At 42.2% G+C, this 20,284-nt stretch overlaps 1 protein-coding gene across 2 annotated transcripts in view; it reads left to right on the top strand.

Moving 5' to 3' along the window:
• The window catches only part of EGFLAM (EGF like, fibronectin type III and laminin G domains), a 191,857-nt gene extending 171,579 nt beyond the window's left edge, over window positions 1-20,278 (top strand). For both annotated transcript variants that reach the window (XM_006156308.2, XM_006156309.2), the window contains 5 exons: window positions 1,814-1,892; window positions 5,610-5,753; window positions 15,112-15,195; window positions 19,033-19,136; window positions 19,959-20,278. In XM_006156308.2, coding sequence (XP_006156370.1) covers window positions 1,814-1,892; window positions 5,610-5,753; window positions 15,112-15,195; window positions 19,033-19,136; window positions 19,959-20,113 — 566 coding nt within the window. In that variant the 3' untranslated portion in view covers window positions 20,114-20,278. The remainder of the gene's footprint in view (window positions 1-1,813; window positions 1,893-5,609; window positions 5,754-15,111; window positions 15,196-19,032; window positions 19,137-19,958) is intronic.
• The last annotated feature ends 6 nt before the right edge of the window (window positions 20,279-20,284 follow it).

The raw sequence follows: 20,284 nt of genomic DNA, 5'->3' as shown, positions 1-20,284 counted from the left end.
CTTCCCCTTCCTTTTTCAGCTCCAGCCTCCATCTGCCTCCCCCGTTTCTGTGCTCTGATTTCCCTCCCCATCCTCCTCCTTCTCATTTCTATTTAACCACCTGTTCTATTCCCCTGAGTTTGTTCTCTTTCATTCTTTGTTTCTGTCTCTCTGTTTCCACTCCCTTTCTCCTTTTCTTGCCTGGTGGCTGCCCGGTTGCCAGCCTCTCTTTCTTTTCATGGCTCTTCCTCCTTTTCTTCCGAAGCTCTTCTCCCGTCTCCATGCAGTTTTTCCTCCTTTTTCACACTCCCCACGTGTTCACTGCTTCTTTCTGTGCTCGAGCCATTGCGCACTCCACTCTTCGTTCTACTTCCTTCCCCAGCCCCCACTTACATTAATGGGAAGGGACAGTGGCTGGAGGTGGGCCCAACACCTTTCATCTCTGTCCCTAACAGTCTCCCAGGCTGCAGCTGTACCGCTTCAGAGAACAATAAAGCAATGTCTTGGATAGTTACCCTGGAAATGATTCTGTAGACGTTTAGTTCCCTGCCTTTGTTTTTTTATTTCCCGGCCTTTTCTTTCCTCTTTCCTCCCCCCCCCCCTTTTTCCCCCTTACTTTTCTATGAAAAGATTTTGGGAACATGCCATGGTAACCTACAACATCAGAACTTGTACTTTGGATCTCAGTGCCTTTGGATTTGTTATTATTGCTCTCTCTTTTTATTTAAAAATTAAGTTTAAACTCTCCCATTGTTCACAGAATCAAATAATTATTTTTTTTTCCTGGTAGATGCTGAGTTCTTAATTTAGCCTTTTTGCACCAACCTCCTATTTTCTTGAAACTACTACTTGTTTTATAAGCTATCTTACTCTCTCTCATCTTGCACAATTTTTTGAATGTGAGATTTATTCTACTTTAAATTTTTCAAACTGACTTTTCTTTATCTTTCCAAAGAGGAAAGAGATGTCTATTATCTATTATCTATTATCGCATTCATATAAACCTCCTAGATTTATGCCCAACTTGTGACACCAAACACATCTACTTAACCTATCTGTTTGGTAACTGTGCAGAAGGGTGATTCTCACAACAGCAAAGGGATGAGGAACTGGGAGCCAGAAACTGCATTTCTAAAACACTGGGAAGTACAGAAGCGGCCAGGAGTCGGAGTTGGGAGAGCTGGTCACAGCACAGTCTATTGCTCTTAGCTGTATGAACTTGGGCAAATCTTTGAAACTTTCTGTGCCTCATTTTTCTCTTCTCCTTCCCTCATACTCCCTGTTACTCATGGGACTGTGGTAAAGATGCTGTGAAATACCACAGTGGAATCTGATTTACAAAAACAAGAGTCAAAGCCATATCCAGCACATTTCATCAATCCCTGGAGGTCATAGCGAAGGGGATCTGGGGCAGATTAGCTTTAGATAAAGAAATCCTAGTAGGCCTTGTTTAGGGATTGTGTTCTTTGCCTCCCTTGGAGAACATCTGGGGCTATTCCCAGCTGCTCCCCACATGGACCTGCTCCTTGACTTCCAAGAATAATTGAGAACAGTCGAAGTTTCAGCACATTGCAAGACCTTCTCAGTCGTGCTGAGGCCGGGGACAGTGACTGCAAGCCCCTGGGGAAGGGAAAATGGTAAGAGGCCAATTCTAGCCCATCAGGCTGGATAGTCCTAAACCTGGCCTAGTGTATGCTGCCAAGAGGGAAGGGGCTGAGAAGTTGTTAATGTCATTTCAGTATCTGGCTTTCTTGGCTTTGTCCTGCCATGTGTTTGGGTGCAGAACTCAGGAGAGCCACAAAGTGTGTAACCTCCCTCTTCTGTTCTGTCCCAGCAATCACAGAAGCCATTGAGATCCCGCAGTTTATTGGTCGCAGTTACCTGACTTATGACAATCCTGACATCCTCAAGAGGTAATGAACTTCGACAAACTTCCTTATCTCCTGTTGGGGGTAGGGGTTGGAGTGAGGGGAGGATGGATATTTCTTAGTATCTTTTCCCAGGGCTTTTTCTTATCTTTCATACCAAAAGATAATGCTCAAAAAAAAAGAAGCTAGCCATGGCCTCAAGGGGGGAAATGTACAAAATAAACATTGAAACTGGAACAAAACAAAACAAAAAAACAAATTAAAATTGAAAAATTAGCCTTTTAAATGCTGTTAAAAAATGATCCAAACCCTTTCTGGTCAAAAGGCCTAGAGAGAGTAATGTGACCAGCCTGGGGTTTCCAGGACTTGAATTGAGAAGCAGTGAGAATTTGAAGCCCATAAAGCCAGGGCTAGGAGTGATTCCCTGAGCAAGGCACTTAACTTCATGCTGTTTGGGGGCCATTGCCTGCCACTCTGACTTGGGCCAGCAGGGGAAAGGTTCGGCTGCTCCCACACCCAAACAGCTCCCAATCCATCCCCTCCATGTCAGTGCCTACTTCATGTCTTCACCAACAAAGGTCCGATGTCCTCTTCAGACTCTGGCCACTTTGGAGACAGGTTTTACAGCTCTCTTCCTGAGGATAAGGGAGCATGGCACTGAGACGTGCTCATAGTCACAGCCATAGTTTTCACCTCTGGGGACAGAGTGTCCAGCCCTGGGCTGGAGTCATAGATCTTGGGTTGAAATAATCTGTTTACATGGCAAGAGGGAAAGCAGCCTTGGGCAAAATCCTCATCTGGAGGAGGCTGGGGGAGTGGTCTATTTCCCAGTTGAGTTTGTCTTTGACACTTTGAGTTCCCCTTCTTAGTTTCTTTTCCCTCCCCTAGTTCTTTGTAATTTATAGTGTGGTATCCCTCTCTCTGCCTCCAACACAATCATTCTAGAATCTTCCTACCTTTTTGGTTGACTGCATCTTAACAGACTAAGGCAAATTCCACTAAAGGCATGCAGCTCACAGGACAGAGTGTGGTGATTTTTCAAAGAATGAAAGTGGTTGAGAGAAATTTTCCTGGGGCATTGGATGTCCCTGGTAACTTTGAACACACACCAGACAGACATTGCCTCATTTCTCTAATCCTAGGTTGTATTTATCTATGTTGTCTTGGCATAAGGACTCAGGTAAAATGGGTTCCTAGCCAGTAGAGATCTTCTTTCTTCTCCAGCCCTTTCTCTCCAAAAATGGAAGGTCATTCTGTCCCCAGGAAGCGGTGACAATGTGAATTGTCTTCAGCCCCTGATGCTTAGTAAGAGACCATGGCATGATTTGACAGAATAGAAGTTTAGTGAGAGGAGGAGGAGCATGAGGCTCAAAGCAAGAGCAACTCTGATTGTGTGTATGTATGTACATGTAGGTACATATGCATGTGTGTGAAGTTGAGTTCAGGGTCTGTTTAATTTCAATGCCTTTAATAGCAAGTAACAGAAAACTTGGCTTAAAATGTCTTCAACATGAAGGGTATTTATTATGTCACATAACAAGCAGTCCAGACTTAAGCTGGATGCTTAGTTTACTAATTCAGAGAACCAACTGTATTATAAAAGATGTAAATCTCAGGATCAGCAGTTAGTGTAATGGCTATGTCACTGGACTCCCATGTGTCGAATGAGGTTCTAGTCCCGGACCCGGTGGCTTAAACTCATGCTGGGCACGTGTACGTGCGTGCCCAAGATCCCAAGAGGAGAACAGAGAATTGATTGCAGTGTGGCCATCCCCCCTGGGGGGTGATTTCTTGCTTTCTGTCTCTCTCTGTCTTTCTGGTGAGCACACGTGCCCTATAGCAAAAAAAACTCTCCAAGAAAAGTATAAAAGATGTAAATCTCATTCATATTTCTGCCTTGTTATCCTAAGCATAGTCTCCTGAGGCCACTCCCCAGCTGCCCACAATATGATGATAAAGTAGGGCTATATCCACTGAAAAGTAAAAAGAACTTTTTTCTTATGACTCTTTCTTCCCTAGAATTCTCCTGGTAAATTTTCACTATCTTATTGGACAAAAGTGAGTCACTTTGACCACTCCTAATCTTTTTTTTTTCTTTGGGGGGGAGAGGTTTTTGCTATAGGGCATGTGTACTCGCCAGAAAGACAGAGACAGGAAGTGAGAAATCAGCCGCTAAAGGGGATGGCCATGCCGCAATCCCTTCTCCATTCTCCTCTCAGAATCTTGGGCACGCACGCACATGCGCCTGGTATGAGTTTAAGCTACCAGGTTTCAGTCACGAACCGCGGTCAGCCACATGGGAGTCCAGCAACGTAGCCATTACCCCATTTGCTGGTCCCAGATCACCGCTAATCATTGGCAAGAAAAATGGAAGCACCATGATTGGCTTATGCCATTAATATACCCAAAGCAAGTGGAGGAAGGAAAGAATCTATAGCAAAAGTTTGGTCAAGCAGATCTCTAGGGAACTGGCCAGGGCTGGTTTGCCCTGTACCTGGCCTGATGGATCTCCCTCCTTTCTCACTACTCTGAGGCTCTGCCTGGGAGAGGCAAACCCAATCTCTTCCTGTCTAGATCAGACTCTGGGAAGCCTAAACCAAAGTCTCCTCTACTGTTCACTATTGGATACATTCCACAGCTCCAGATCCAGGTAAGAAGGATAGTACAAATGGTAGGAGAACAGAAAAAGAAACTTTTCTAATAATGTTGTATTAGTAGCAATATTAAATTATGTTTTACTCCTGTCTTTTACTTTGCAAATAGAAGAACCTCAGGCTTGCCTTTTTCCCTGTGATAGAAAAACACCACTCACATTAGTGAGAATGAATTTCTGAACTAACCTATTCCAAGAATTGATAAGAGCATGCAAACGCATGAACATAGTCCCAGTCATGGCTGACGGGCCTGTAGTTCATCCTGCCCAAGCTCTCCCTCCTTTCCTCACAGCTTTCTGTTTCTCTTCATTCTGACTGTGCCCCAACTCCCTTCTGGGCCATGAGTCCATCAAATCATCTTCTTTGTCTAAGACTCCATTCCCTGTCCAGTCATTCCTGACCAAAGCCAGCCACCCACAGCCATGATCACAGCCCAGGAAGGCTGCTGACTTGAGCCTTTTGGCAATTGTCAATAGAAAACTCACTTTCTGCTGGAGAATGTGTCATAGAACACGAAGGAAGGAAAAGAGGTGTAGGAAGTAGAGCCTGCGACGGTGGCACTGGCCCGAGCTTTGCTTACTGTGACTTAGCACTCGCTCCCGGAAGTTCACAGTGCTTGGGGGAGGAAGGCACTGCTGCCAAGTGAACAGTCCGGACTTTCAGACTGTGATCTGACTCGTGGTGGTGATACTACCGATACATTTTTTAAGGTTTTTACCAAAGGGTGCTTGTGCTCCCCAAAGAGAGAAAAAAAACAGTAAGAGGGAAAGTGAGAAATCACCCTCCTACAGAGAATGGCCATACCGCAGTCCCTCCTCTATTTTCTTCCTGGGATTTTAGGCATGCACACACATGCTCCTGGTGTGATTTTCAAGCTGCTGGGTCTTGACAACTCTAACTGCCATTGGCCATGTAGGAGTCCAGTGCCTTAACTACCATGCCCCCTGCTGGCCCCAGGTGATACTGTTTCTAATTTTCTGGAAGTAAGTGTTAGAAATAGCAAATTATCTTTACACCTGGTTGCTCAGGACTGACAGATGAAACTGGGATTATTTGGAAACAGATGTCAGTGGCTGATTTGGTGGATTTGCCTGTGTATTTCCTCCAGGGTGTCAGGATCAAGATCAAATGCATTCATGAGGTTTAGGACGACTTCCAAGGATGGCCTGTTGATGTGGCGGGGAGACAGCCCCATGAAATCCAACAGTGACTTCATTTCATTGGGCCTTCGGGATGGAGCACTGGTGTTCAGGTAACTCCCCCTCCAGCTGCCTTCAGGAGCACCTTGCAATGTTTCTCAGACAGTGCAGTGAGCCAAAATATGGTCTGCTGGAAATGACTGCAGCCGGAAGCTCCAGGCTTACTGGAAGGTCCTGGTCTTTCTTTCCAGCACTCCTCCATCTTCTAAGGCAGCAGTCAGCAAACTATGGCCTGGAAACCAAATCTGGCCCACCACCCATTTTTTAAAATAAAGTTTTATTGAGATACTGCTATATCATTAATTATATATTGTCTGTGACTATGTTCATGCTACAATGGCACACTGCAATAAGGTTCAATAGAAAATGTATGGAAAAGCCTAAGACATTTACTATTTGGTCCTTCACAGAACAATTCTGTGACCCCTGTTCTTGTGTGTGACTCCCATATGTGCCCCACTCAGACATTAGGAAGGAATAGAAATAGGTCCTAGATCCTGCGAAGCATGGAAGCACAGGCTTAGCTCAATACTCACCATCTCAGGAAGATCTGGAGAGCCAAACTCTAGGAGCCATGGCTTCTCATTCTGATCCTGCTTCTCCTCTGGGCTGTGTAGCTCTGGGAAGGAGAACGTCTGCTTTCCAATGCTCTGCCATGAAAAATAACAAAGTACAGATTGATCTATCTTTGAATTTTATTTTTATTTGCCAGAGAATACATTTGTTTCCAAGAGATGGAAAAGGGGTGGGGGGAATGAGGAGAAAACCCCCTCCCAATGGAGTGTGGTCATACTAAGATCCTTTATCCATTTCTCTATCTCGTCAGGATTTTAGACATATATGCACATGCACCCAGTATGTTTCTCAAGCTGCCAGAGCTAAGATTTGAACCATGGTCAGCCATGTGGGATCCAGCTCCTTTAACCACTAAGCTAATGGGTTGGCCCAACATTGGAACTTTTGCAGCTACTTCTTGGGTGATATCGATAAGTCAGTTATCTCTTTTAAATGAATTTAGACTGCTCTCAAATTTGCCAAATGGGTGGGTATGAAGTAGTTAAAGAATTACAATTTTGGGACCAGCAGTTAGCATAATGGCTATGTCGCTGGACTCCCATGTAGTCGACCGCAGTTCGCGTCCTGGACCTGGTGGCTTAAACTCACTCCAGGCACGTGTGCGTGCGTGCCCAAGATCCCGAGAGGAGAATGGAGGAGAAGGGATTGTGGTGTGGCCATCTCCACTGGGAGGTGATTTCTTGCTTTCTGTCTCTCTGTCTCTCTCTGCCTGTCTGGTGAGCGCATGTGACCTATAGCAAAAAAACCTCTTCAAAATAAATAAATAAATAAATAAAATAGAAAAAAAGAAAAAAAGAATTACAATTTTGCCTGCCCTTCTTCCCATCAGAATGGGTGCATTTATAAGAAGCAGGGACAGTTTTTGTGTAATATGAAAAAACTCTGCATCTAGGGGCCAGCAGCTGACTTAAGGGCTCTGTCTCTGAACTCCCATGTAGCCGACTGCGGTTCGAGTCCCAGACCCAGTGGTTTAAACTCACACTGGGCACATGTGCGTGCATGCCCAAGATCCCGAGAGGAGACTAGAGGAGAAGGGATTGCGGTGTGGCCATCCCCCCTGGGGGGTGATTTCTTGCTTTCTGTATCTCTGTCTCTCTCTGTCTTCCTGACGAGCGCATGCACCCTATAACAAAAACAAACAAACAAAAAATCTCTCCAAATAAATAAATAAATAAGAGATCGTGTCTAGAGACACATCCTCACTGGAGGTTAGAAAGTGCTCATCTAGATGAGTGGCTTTCAAGCTGTGGTCCCCGGGCCAGCAGCTTCAGTCAGCATCACCTGGGGACTTGTTAAAATGTGTAACCTCAGGACCCACCCCTGACCTACTAAATCAGAAACACTGTGATGGGCCCAGAAATCTGTGTTGTAACCATTGTCCAGGTGATTCTACGGTCTGCTCATATTGGAGAACCTCTGCCTGGTCTCCTAACCCTCTGCTCCTGGGCAGGCATTTCTCTGGCTTTTACTTCTTCAATCTCCCCTATGGTGACTCACACAAATGTTCACTGAGTGATAGGAAATTAATTGGAACTGAAATAGGCAAGGGAGAATTAACTGAACAAAGATGAAAACTTAATTCTGGGACTTCTGCTGGTCATGTGCTTGGATTACTGATACCCAGAGTAGAATAACATAGATCTTTTCCATTTGAATAAAAGGCATTTTGAGAGGAAATGTCACTTGTCCAACATTATTCTGGCTCGAAACAACAGAGCATGCTAAATGATTCAATCCTGTGATTGTTGGGGATTTTTAAAAAACTGTAGGCTAGATGCTAGCAACTAAGAGGCAGCTTCTCACCAACTCTGGCCACCCTCCTCACTTACCCAGAGGTTAAACGCAGTGCTCTTCACACCCCAGATTCAGGCTGGCTGCCTCAAAGTCATTTTCTTGTGGTTTTCCTGTGGTTAACCTCACCAAGGCCTCAAGTACTTGATTGTGCCCAGAAAAGGGAACTGGAGCAGTATGGAACAGTTGTGAGTGGGATGGCTCAACTTCCCCTCTGAATTGCCAGCTAAATTCTATTCTCTACCCACTCTAGCTCTTTAGGGAAACTGGGTCTCTTTGGGGCTTCCCCACAATTCCCACTAGCTCTCATACCCAGTCCCTGGAGAACCCCCAGCCTACCTCCTTGGCATGCTCTAACGGCTCCCCTTCACACTGGTCATACTTCTTTCTTTTAATTAATTTATTCTTCCTATGAATGAGAGAATTGGAAAGTGAAATAGAGAGGGCAAAAAGACTAGCACCTAACAGGGTCTTCACTCCACTATTCACCCCCAGCTTCAACCAGCTCCAAATCATGAGCACATCTGGCACATACAGGGAGGTCTCCAGACACAAACCTGGAACTTTCCTATGAGGGTCAGCCTTCAAGAGCATTGTGTTACTGCTGTGCCACTGTCCAGTCCCATTCCAGACTTATTTCTCTTGTTGCCATGTCTTTCTCAGGTTTCTGAAAGTTGGCCCTGGGTTTTTCTTCTAATCCTGGAGTTCTGGTTCCACTCCATGTAAGACACATTGCTTAACCCAGGCCAAGGCAGACATTTGCACCTGTTACTGGCCTGAAGCCATGTTTTTATGGCTCTATACATTCCATTTATCTAGGTAGTTATTCTACCACATCGATTTACCCTGAACAGATGTGTGAAAGCCCATGGTAAGCTGAAGATAGAGGGATTATAAGGCAGGCTGGTGATTTGAAAATGCCAGCATACAGAGAGTCATCAGGGAGCTCATTGCAAAGGTAGATTCCTGGGCCTGTCTCCAAGATTCTGATGGAGCAGACACAGGTGGCCAGGATCTGATTGGAAACAAGCACCCCAGCTAGTTCCAAAGACAAATTTGATCCCCATGGCTCTCTAATCTCATATAATTATCTAACCTCTCTACTCCTCAGTCCCCTCATCTCTAGAAGGCAAATATTTGCTGTGAGGATTAAATGAATTAATTAATTTAGCTTAGTGCAGGGTGGCAGAGCTGGTTATTAGTGATATTGATAATAAAAAATGTTATCCTTGGTCAAATGCTTCCTGGGTTCTAGAAGCTCCTACCATAGAGAGAGAACATTATGTGAGAAGTTAGCACAACATAATTGCTTCATAAAATTGAGCTATCGTTATTGCCATTGTTATTTTTATTTTTCAAAATGAATTTAACCTTCAGTGGGGTCTTCATACCATGATTTACCCCAGCCATCCCATATCACAGGGATGTGCATGCATGCCTGACATGTACAGAGGGCTTGGGATATGAACCAGGGACCTTCTTATGTATGTCCCATTGCACTACCACTGCATCATCATCTGCCATGACTTCCCCCCATCGTTTTTTAAATATTTCTTTATACATTCAATCACATTATTTAGATTATAAGTGAATATTTCAACATGTGAACATTTCTCCCAGGTCAAACTGATAAAACTATAAAATTAATCCATTAATGATTTGTCTCTCTATTTTTCTTCTAAATGTCCTTCCTCAGACCCTCCTCTTTCACACACACTATATCTGGTATTCACATCCATTTACTGTGTTTCTATATCCTTTAATCAATCAGTTTTAGAAATAGAGTGCAGACTCTCAGTATATATTAAGTGGGGACATACAATGTCTCTCCTTCATAGCCTGGCTTGCTTCACTCATCAGTAAATCTTTTATATTCTTCCACTTTCTGTCAAAAGCTAGGGTTTTGTTGGTGGTGAGTTTTTTTTTTTTATGGCTGAATAGTATTCCATAGAGTATATGTGCCACAGTTTTTAATCCATTCATCTGATAGTGGGCATTTGGGTTGGTTCCATCTCTTAGCAATTGCGAATAGTGCTGCAATAAACATCAATGTGCAAGCACTTTGCCGATTAAGAATTCTTCTGTCCTTTGGGTAGATACCAAAGAGTGGGATTGCTGGATCATATGGTAGTTCTATTTGTAGATTTTTGAGGAATCTCCAGATTGTTCTCGACAGTGGCTGGACCAATTTACATTCCCACCTACAGAGTAAGAGAGTTCCCCTTTCACCACACCTCTGCCAGCACTTATCATTTGTTGTTTTTGTTTGTTTGTTTGTTTTATTTAATCTTAGTCATTCTGACTGGGGTTAGGTGGTATCTCATTGTTTTGGTCTGCATTTCCCTTACAATGAGGGATGTTGAGCATTTTTTTTCATATGGCTTTTGGCTTTCATATGTTATCTGTAGAGAGTGTTTTTTTTTTTTTTTTTTAACTCATTCTCCCATCTTTTAATAGGGTTGATAATCTTTTTTTGGAACAACTGCTTGAGTTCCTTATATATTCTTGTTACCAGCCACTTATTTACTGTGTTTTTTGCCATGCAGAAATTTCTTAATCTGATGTAATCTCACTTGTTTATTTTGGGGATTATCGACTGTGCTTTCAGGGTCTTATTTGAGAAATCTTTGCTTACCCCAGTGTCTCCCAGAGTTTCCCCAATGTTTCCCAAGAGCAGTTTTATAGTTTGTGGTCCTAGGTTTAGATCTTTGATCCACCTTGAGTTGATTTTTGTCAAAGGTGAGAGGTAGGGGTTCAGCGTCATCTTTCTGCATGTGGAAATTCAGTTTTTCCAGTACCATTTGCTGAAGTTTTCCTTTTCCCAGTGGATTGACTGATACTCCTTGTCAAAAATGAGTTGACTGTATGTTTGGGAATTTATTTTGGGGAACATATTCTGTTCCATTGGTCCACCTGTCTGTTTCTGTGCAAATACCATGCTGTTTTGACTACCAAGTATGATACTTTCTAAGAGTGAAGAATGTGTCTAGTAGTCATTGTTATTTTCAATAAGATATGGGTACTGCCCCAGAGGAGCTTCCATCAGTGCAGGCTTAAGAGTATAGTGTTTTATGGGGTAGACAAATCAATTTTGAGGTTTTGGTGTTTAATTCAGGTCCAAAGCCAACAAAATAGGTACTTTATTATAGTAAAATATACTCTCAACTTCCTTGACTTTATTTTTTTACCTAACTGCTGATTGTTTTCCTAACTTAGTGCTCAAATACCATCTACTAAAGAAGGAAGAGTAACAAAATTCTATCCAAAAAGGTCCCCCTAAAAATAAAAAGTTATTTATAGTTCTGAGGCAAGATTGAACAAAAAAAAAAAGAAAGAAATCGAAGTGCTCAAATAAATTGAGTATGTTTTTTTACTTTGCTTTTTGTTTTTATTTTGTTTCATTTTGTTTTATGTGATTATATGAGAAGATTTCAAAAAGTTTGTGGAAAAATAGAATTAAAGTATGAGTTTATTTTGTGCCCCAAATTCGGAAATCTATGCCTAAGTCTTTTGATAATATGCATCTTCCACTAACTTTTTGAAGACCTTTCCTACATCAGCATAAACCCTACCAGGTGGGTTTGAGAACAATACTTGACTGGCAATCTTTCCTACTAATTTTGAGCTTATGACATTTTCATTAATAGACAAAGAGAAAGAGTCTTACATTAGTGAAGTGCCCTGTGCTACAGTTTAAAGGGGACAGGACTAAAAGTGAAGGCTTAAGGTGGCCAAGTCATTTCCAAAAGGGTATGACAGCATTTCCTGGTGGCCCACCTTGGTACTCAGCCTCACAGCTGTTAGTGCACACAAGACTGAATACTCAGGATAACCTATGAGTGGTAGCCAGACTTACAAGACATCGGTAGAGAAACCAAATTCATTTGTTTGTTTTTATCTGTTTATATTTGAGACATAACTTTGTGCAGTGCACTATATTCAGTGTACAGTTTTATAAACTTTAAAGTATGTAAACATTGCATCATTACCACCCAGAGCAAGATAGAGAACATTTCCAGCCAAAAAGTCTCCTTCATCCCTCTTCCGGTGATGGTAAACACTATTCTTGGTCATCTATTATTATATACATGAGGGAACTATTTCAGAGTGAGGATTAGTGTGTCTGAAGAGTCAGGAGGTTGTTTGGAGGATCTGAAATCAGAGAGAGTGGAGAGTAGTGAGTCAGGCCTTGGAGAAACCAAATGAGCTGCTCCACTTGCAGTGCAGGCGGGATTGTTCTCTGCTGGACTCAGTGTTGACTCTCCTTGAGCACATTCTGGCTCTTCGCATGAACAGGAGAGTTGTCAGGCTGGGGAACAGAAAGAAGAAGCCCACCTTTTGGCCAAAAAAGGTCTAACAAAACTGAAAATGTTTCCATTTACTGGATTACAGTCGCATTCCAGCCCAGCCTCCCTGCGATTACACCCAGGTCACCTTGATTCTTAGGTTGAGTGTTCCTGACCTCTGGTTACATATTTACAGCCTGTTGGTTTACTCTCACACATGGCTACTCTCCTTAGAGAGGCTTTATTAATTTGCCTCTCGGTGTCAACTTCCTCTGTCCTACTAGTTCCTCGGGGTACAACCTCATATACAGGCTGTACCAAGTGCTTCATTTATCTGGGGTGGTATGTGCTTCTTAAATGTGTTAATTTAGAATTACCTATGACCCGTCAAGCAGGGTATTATTATTCCCATTTTATAGATGAAGAAATTCAGGCTCCAATGAAACAAAGTGCCCCTAATCACAGAGCTAGTCAATTGGTAAGACTGTGATCAAGGCAGATCAGTCCAATCGGAGTGTCCATGCTTTCTGTCACCCCGTGCTACCACTCAGAAAAGCTGTAGCTAATAATTCGGTTAAATTTATGCCAACCAGCTCCTAGCCCTACCTCATACTCACTCATTTCTTTAGTAAGCATTTGGTCACCAGTTCATGAAATCTGAAAATTCCACTTCTAGGCTGCTTTTATAAGGAGGTATTTGATGTGGGAAAATTTGCTAGAAAACAGTGGATTTTTCAGGGTCAGAGTGGCAGCTTTGTGTCATGATTTGTGAAGTGACCCCAAGTTCTATTCTTGGTAAAATGTCAACCAGCCATGTAACTGACCTCTATTATTGAAGGAACTTTGTGCATTCTCTAGGAGAAAGAAGTACAGAAGAAAAGAAAGCCAAGCACTTTCTATTCTTGTTCTTAAATAAGTGTATGTGTGTGCTCAGTAACTAATTCAGATTTTCTCCTAACATTACTATTTCTTAGGCAATAAAGGAGAGACACTTCCTCTTATAAGATGAGGAGAGAATAGTCCTAGGTCAAACATATTGCCCTACAAAACGCATGATTACATAGGTTTGATTATATTATCAAGGGAAGATCTAGATATTTGGCCCAATGCCTGGGTAGAGTAGTCACTCACTAAATAATTGTTGAGTTGAATTAAATTAGAATAATTGAATGACCACTGGATTAAGAGGGGTATTTCTCTGTGGTAAACATGTTCATGTTTTCTGATACCCTAAGGCTACTGGGGCATCTGGAAACTGAAATAGAAAATAGGAAGCTTTGAGGTAGACTTGATTGCACAATCAGTTGGGGGATGGGAGGGAAGAGAATTCACCAAGTTCAAGTTCTACACATTAACTTTGTGATATTAGGTAAATTCCCGTGATCTCTTTGGGGCTTAGCTTACTCTGCAGTATTTGCGGTGTTCTCATTTAAAACAAACAAACAAAAAAAATGAAAACACATGTATTCATTTCCTAGGGCTGTGGTAACAATTAAAACAAATCCAGTGGCTAAAAACAATAGAAATCCACCCTCTCACATTTCTGGAGGCTTGAAATCCAAAATGCAATGTTTTTCCAGGTTGGTTCCTTCTGAAGGGTGTGAGGGAGAATCTGTTCCATCCCTCTCTCCCAGATCTGGTGGTTTGCTGGCAGTCCTTGGCATTCCTTGGCTTGTAGATACATCACTCCAGTCTCTGCCTCCATCCTCACATAGTGTGCTCCACTGTGTGCCTCCATCTGTGTGTCTAAATCTCCTCTTCTTTAACAATTCCAGTGATACTGGATTTATGGCTGCCATAATTCACTACAACTTCATCTTCATATGTACATAGACCCTATTTCCAAATAAGGTCACCTTCTGAGGTAGACGTGAACTTCATCTGTGGATGTGAACTTTGGAGGGACACTATTCAATCCAGCTCAGCATTTTGCAAATGATAGCCCTTCTGGTTGTTGCTAATACTAAAATATTGATGCTTCCATATAAGAGGACTAAGGCGGAAAAAATAACCCTGATTACATTAAGCTAAAGTGAAATTAGCCAGTCATGAAAAGACAAATTCTACATGAATCCACTTAGATGAAGTATTTAGAACCATCACATCCCTAGAAACAGAAAGCGGAAGGGTAGTTGTCAAGGACGAGGAGTAGGGAGGAATGAGGAGTCCTTATTTAAAAGATATATAGTTTTGCCATGCCAGATTGAGAAAAGTTCTGGGGACTGCATGCACATCAGTATGAATACCCTTAATACTACTGAATGGGACACTAAAAATGGTTAAATGGTAAGCATTATGTATATTTTACCACGATTAAGAACTTTAATTATTCCTGCACCAATCTGGAAACCAATCACTTTTTTTTTTTGTTTTTTTTTGGCTGGAGGGCACATACACTCACCAGACAGGGACAGGAAAGACAGAATGAGAGGGTGTGAGAGGAAAAGTGAGAAGGCACCTCCCATGGAAAATGGTCATACAATAATCCCTTCTCTGCCATTTCTCCTTTTGGGATTTTGGGCACTCAAGCTGCCAGGTCTGGGACTCAAACTGCATAGTCAGCCGTGTGGGATGCAGTCACCTTAACCACTACACCACCAGCTGACCCCAAACACATTTTATATAATTGTTTTATTTTGTGTTAGAAACCACATTCTTCTCAAAGAACTTTTGTGATGACAATCATTTGTGAATGGGTGTCTGCCTGAGCCTCAGCATTTTACTCTGGTTTTGCATTTTTCTTCTCCCATACCTTTAGCTATAACCTGGGCAGTGGTGTGGCATCCATTATGGTGAATGGCTCCTTCAATGACGGTCGGTGGCACCGAGTCAAGGCTGTTCGGTGAGTCTCTACCATAGCATGAGACAGAGCTGGGGCTAAGCAAGAGTGGGATGTGGTGTCCAATTCCCCTTGAGTTTCACTATCCTGTTCCCCACCCTTGCCTGCTCTTCTAGTCCTCCTGATTCAGGGCGTATTGCTACTAACTTACACCTGTGTCCTCCTCTGACATGGACAGGCCTGAGAGACTGAACCCTCAAGTCCTTACTCAACAATGACCTTTTGGAGAAAGAACTGTTTTGGGCTAAACTGTAGTAGGGTATCACTATGTAGTGACATGGGGGTTTCAGGATATGTGGATTTTAAAGAATGCTTCAAAATCTCATTGTGTAGGCAATTGCCAACTGTTGATTTTTTCCTATTACCTGAACATTAGAAGCTGTGTGTAGGTATTCACCCAGTTCCAAGCTCCAATTATACACGTCCCCCATACAGAGGTGATCACTACCCTGACTTTTGATGAATTTAGAGAGAATTGTTCTTTCACTGTTCTTTATGGTTTTACTACCTGTAGCCATTTCCCTTACAATATATTTTCAGAAACCAAATAGTAGGCCCAAACTTAGACATGTCAACACTGCATGTTAGATGAGATCCCAGGAAGAGGTAAGCCAAGCAGCATCTCTGAGAATTTACTGTAACTCTTTCTGGATAGGTCAGTGGGTGAAGCCATGAGACTTGATGCATGAGGCTCACCATGATCATTTTCCCACTCAACTCACATATAGGCCATGGAAGAAAGAGCCTTGTCAAGCCTCTTCACAAGCCACTGTGCCTGCCTTTGATACCCTAAAGTAGGTGTAAGGATACAGAGAAAGATCTATGTTTATTACCTGTGTAGGTGGCCTAAAAATCCCTTGAGATAGTGATTTTGATGGAGCCCCAATTCTACCTGATTGTAGAAATAAATATGTTCCCGTAATGAATATTTACAGGCTTGGATCTCAAATATGTTGTAGAATGTAAGTCAAAATGCATAGAGGCCAATCTAACCTCAAAGTACTCAAACTATGTGGCTTCTCAGTTCCTTACTTCCCTCTTGTCTATTTTTAATCAGATTGTACAGAAACATCTAAAGGAATACAAAATGTTTGCATTTTTTAACCTCCAACTACATTTGATACATAGGGTCTTCACTCCAGGAACATCAGGGAATATCCTGCTCTCAGTTTCCTCATGTAGGGACAGTTAGTAGAATACTCACAGATTGTGGAAGAATTTTTTTAACCTTCAGAGTGTTGTTTGTGGTTTGAGTGAGTATATCAAGATGCACACTGGTAGGGATGTCAGGTGATTCCTAGACATCTAAGGAAACCAATGTTAAATTACTTTCCCAAGACTCTACAAGTATGTGTGGACAGAGTCAAAATTATAACCCTTTCCACTGCACCCACCCAATATAGCCCACCAGAAACTAGGGTTTTAGGTGTTTGGGAGGGATATGGTAGTGGAATGTTCCCCTAGAACTTCCATAGTCAGAGTGTTGAGTTTGGCACCTGGAAGATGGCTCAGTAGAATTGGCTCTTTTCACTAAGACCATTGATTATCTATCCTAGTGAATCATAGGTTGCAGTGATAGCTGAACAGAAGGAGCCCAGTCTGGGAACGGGATAGTTGGGAGGATTGAAGCAAAGATTGTGAGCTATGAGCAGAGAGGCCTATAAGGGATGATATAATAGATCTAAGAAGGAACTGGGTCAAAGCCATGGATATCAACTATGGCAAGAAGCATTGAGTGGACACCTTCATTCTCTGTAGCAAGCCATCGGTCTTATATAGGGGCATCAGTGAAGAGGAGACCCTCCCAGGAAACCTTGTTTTGTATATTATCTTGCTCTGGGTAATGCTAGTCTTGTAGGCATTAATCCTAGCAGAAAAGAAAAAAACAAATTCTCATTTATTAAACATCTTTAGGTAATTTACATACTTTATCTCAATTAATATTTGTAGCACCTTAGGTTTTATAATCTTCACTTTATAGATAAAAATGATCCTATGATGACAATATTGAGGAAAATGGCAACACATTTCTCTACCAGTTTTTATAGAGCAAGATATATATCAAGTATCAAGCTCTGTGCTTTGCATGCAATAATATCTGATCTCCATCAGAGTCTTGGCGATGGGCAGAATTATTTCCAGTTCAGATGAAGAAACTGAAGCTCCCCAAATTCACTTGTTCATTTGTCTACTATCACGAGCCAGAGACTATTCCAAACACGTGAGCTACATCACTGAATAAAACTAACATCCTTACCTGGATGATTTCACCTTCTAATGGGCCAATAAGTAATAAACGTGATGAAGAAGTACGTTGTGTATTGTTCCCCCCCCCATATAACCTAATGTCAAAATTAAGATTATAAAGCATAACTTTATTTCAGAAGTATAAAATAGGAAAATTTTGTAAATGTGATGGAATAGAATAAGTGGGGGGAAATGGGATATTTTAGAGTAATGAAGAGAAAAAAGGCAAGGCAGGCAAGCTTAGTTGCTGGGAGCATTGCTCATACAGCGTTCAGATTCTAAGAAGCATTTCCAAAGCAGAGTGTGCTCTCAAGAATGAGGACAGAACAGGAGGATGTTCTATAAAGCCCAGTGCCAGAAGAGTTGCTATAAAGAAGTGAGTCCTGTGTTGGTCCACCCAAGCACTATAGAAGCAGATGTATTTGCCTGAAGAAGGTTCATGGGACCAGATAGATTTGAAACCATCTTAGAAAACTGTGAAGATAGAACCACCTCTGTGGCCTGATGGTTAAGGCAGTCACATCTCACATGACTGACTGTGCAGTTCAAATCCTAGACCCCATGACTTGAGAAACATACCAGGTATTTGTGCATGCATGTCCAAAATTCCAAAAGGAGGGAGCAATGGAAGAGAAGGAATTGTGGCATGACAATCCCCTGGGGGTGAAGTATACTTTCTACTTTCTCCTCTCTTTTTCTCTGTCTCTCTCTGATGAGCATGCACGTGCCCTCTTTAAAAAAAGAAAGAAAGTAAAAAGATGAATGATATAAAAAGAAAATACTGCAAAGATGAACATCCTTACCTCAGATAACTATCTCCCCTCTCCTGTCATTAGAGTCACTTTGGGGTTTTGTGGATCCTTTAGAGACTTCTAGGACATTGTTCTTCCTCCCCAAGAATAATTCTGTACTTGCAAAAACTGTTTCTTTGGGTTCCCATTGTAATTAGTATAACATCCTAGCTCCATGTGCCTCAACATGTCTCCCATTTTGCCACCACCCCTTCTTTGACTTCACTTTTAAGTTCTTCTCTGGCTCCCTTTCACCTTCAAGACAAATTCAAAAGTCCTTATAACACCCTTCACCATCTACTTCCGGCTTCATCTTTTGCCACTCTCATCTCACCCACATCAGTCTCTCTGCTCAGTCTGAGCCACCCCCTCATGTTTTCTCTTTGCTGTTGCTACTTCTGTTGCATCTGCCTTCTCTTTCATCTCACTTACCCAGTATCCAGACTCATCTCAGACAGAATCACCTCTGCCAACCTTTTCCTGACTCTCTCCAGTAGTTGCCCTCTGCCTAGTCTAGGTTAGGGGCTCCTCTTATGTAATTCCAAGCATCCTCACATTCCACCATGGAGTGGCGGCACCACACTGTCATTTGCAATTTGATATTTTGTCTTCCCTGGTAGACTGTGAACTCCTGACAGCCAAGTATTTGGGGTTTTGTTTTATTTCACTTGGTTTGGGTTTGGATTTGGTTTTTGCAGTCCCATTGCATAGCATAGTATCTGGCACACTGTAGGAACTTTCGTACTTTCTTTTTTTTTAATGACTGAATTCTAGAAATGGTGTGTATGTTGGTTTTTAATAGAGATGGCCAATCAGGAAAGATTACCGTGGATGATTATGGAGCCAGGACAGGCAAGTCTCCCGGCATGATGAGGCAACTCAACATCAATGGAGCCCTGTATGTGGGTAAGTGACCGTGGACCAAATCTAAATCAGCCCAGTGCTTTTCTTGTTAGTCCTCTGTCATGCTGGGGTTGTACACTTTACTGGAATAAATACCTGGAAATCAGGAAGCTCTCCAAATATTCCATTCTTCTGAACTTCTGACTCAGGGATGAAAGGACAGGAAACGACTCACTTACATGCTTCTGTGCTTTGGACCAATCCACTAGGAAAACCATGCTTGTCTTGTTCATAGAATGAGAATCTGCTAAATATAACGCTATGAATTATTTCTGAGGAAGGAAGATCCATCTTTCTGGCCCCTTAAAGAATAGAACACGTCCTATTTTTGTAAATGGCTTATAATCAATTAGGGGATCAGTGGTTCTATTAGTATGTGAGGACACATGTACAAATAAAAATATATCTTTTTATTCATGTAATATTGTCTAAAAGTGAACTTAACATCAGTATATTTCTTTTGGTTTAAGGTGACATCACCTCTAACTATATACTACATTTTGTTGATGTTATATGTTATATGATGTTATATGTTTCAACATTTACTAAATGCTGCTTGGTTTCAACATGGTAAATTGGGGCAGAAATCAAACATGTGCATATTTATAATCTTTGGTTGTGTGTCAAATTGAGCTAGATCAACCTGTTCCTTCAAGGATAGTGATAAAATGAGGAGGTGAAATACATGGAGCAGGTCGAGGGATCCATAGCCATCACATACTTGGTCCTACCAACCAGGATATGTCTTGATCAGTAGGCAGGCAAGATCTCCTGCTGCCAACACCTCCACTTTGCTCACCCCATCTCTCTCTTGCTTCTTGGCAGGTGGAATGAAGGAAATTGCTCTGCACACCAACAGGCAGTACATGAGAGGCCTCGTGGGCTGCATCTCTCATTTCACCCTATCCACCGATTACCACATCTCCCTCGTGGAAGATGCAGTGGATGGGAGAAACATCAACACTTGTGGAGCCAAATAAACAGCTGGCCTTGCCCAAGAGACAGAGCCTCTATCCTGAGACTCCCCAGGGCCCCAAGACCCTGTCTGATGCCATACACCAAGGTCCAGGACCAGGTGTATTTCCTCTCATCAGGAAGAAAATACGCCCTGATGAAAAGCTGAGAACCAAGACAGGGGTCCCTGGATAGCT

The sequence above is a fragment of the Tupaia chinensis genome, unplaced genomic scaffold, assembly GCF_000334495.1.
Source record: "Tupaia chinensis unplaced genomic scaffold, TupChi_1.0 Scaffold000489_1, whole genome shotgun sequence".
In the NCBI taxonomy this organism is placed as follows: Eukaryota; Metazoa; Chordata; class Mammalia; order Scandentia; family Tupaiidae; genus Tupaia; species Tupaia belangeri.
This window is presented reverse-complemented; position numbering and strand designations above follow the sequence as displayed.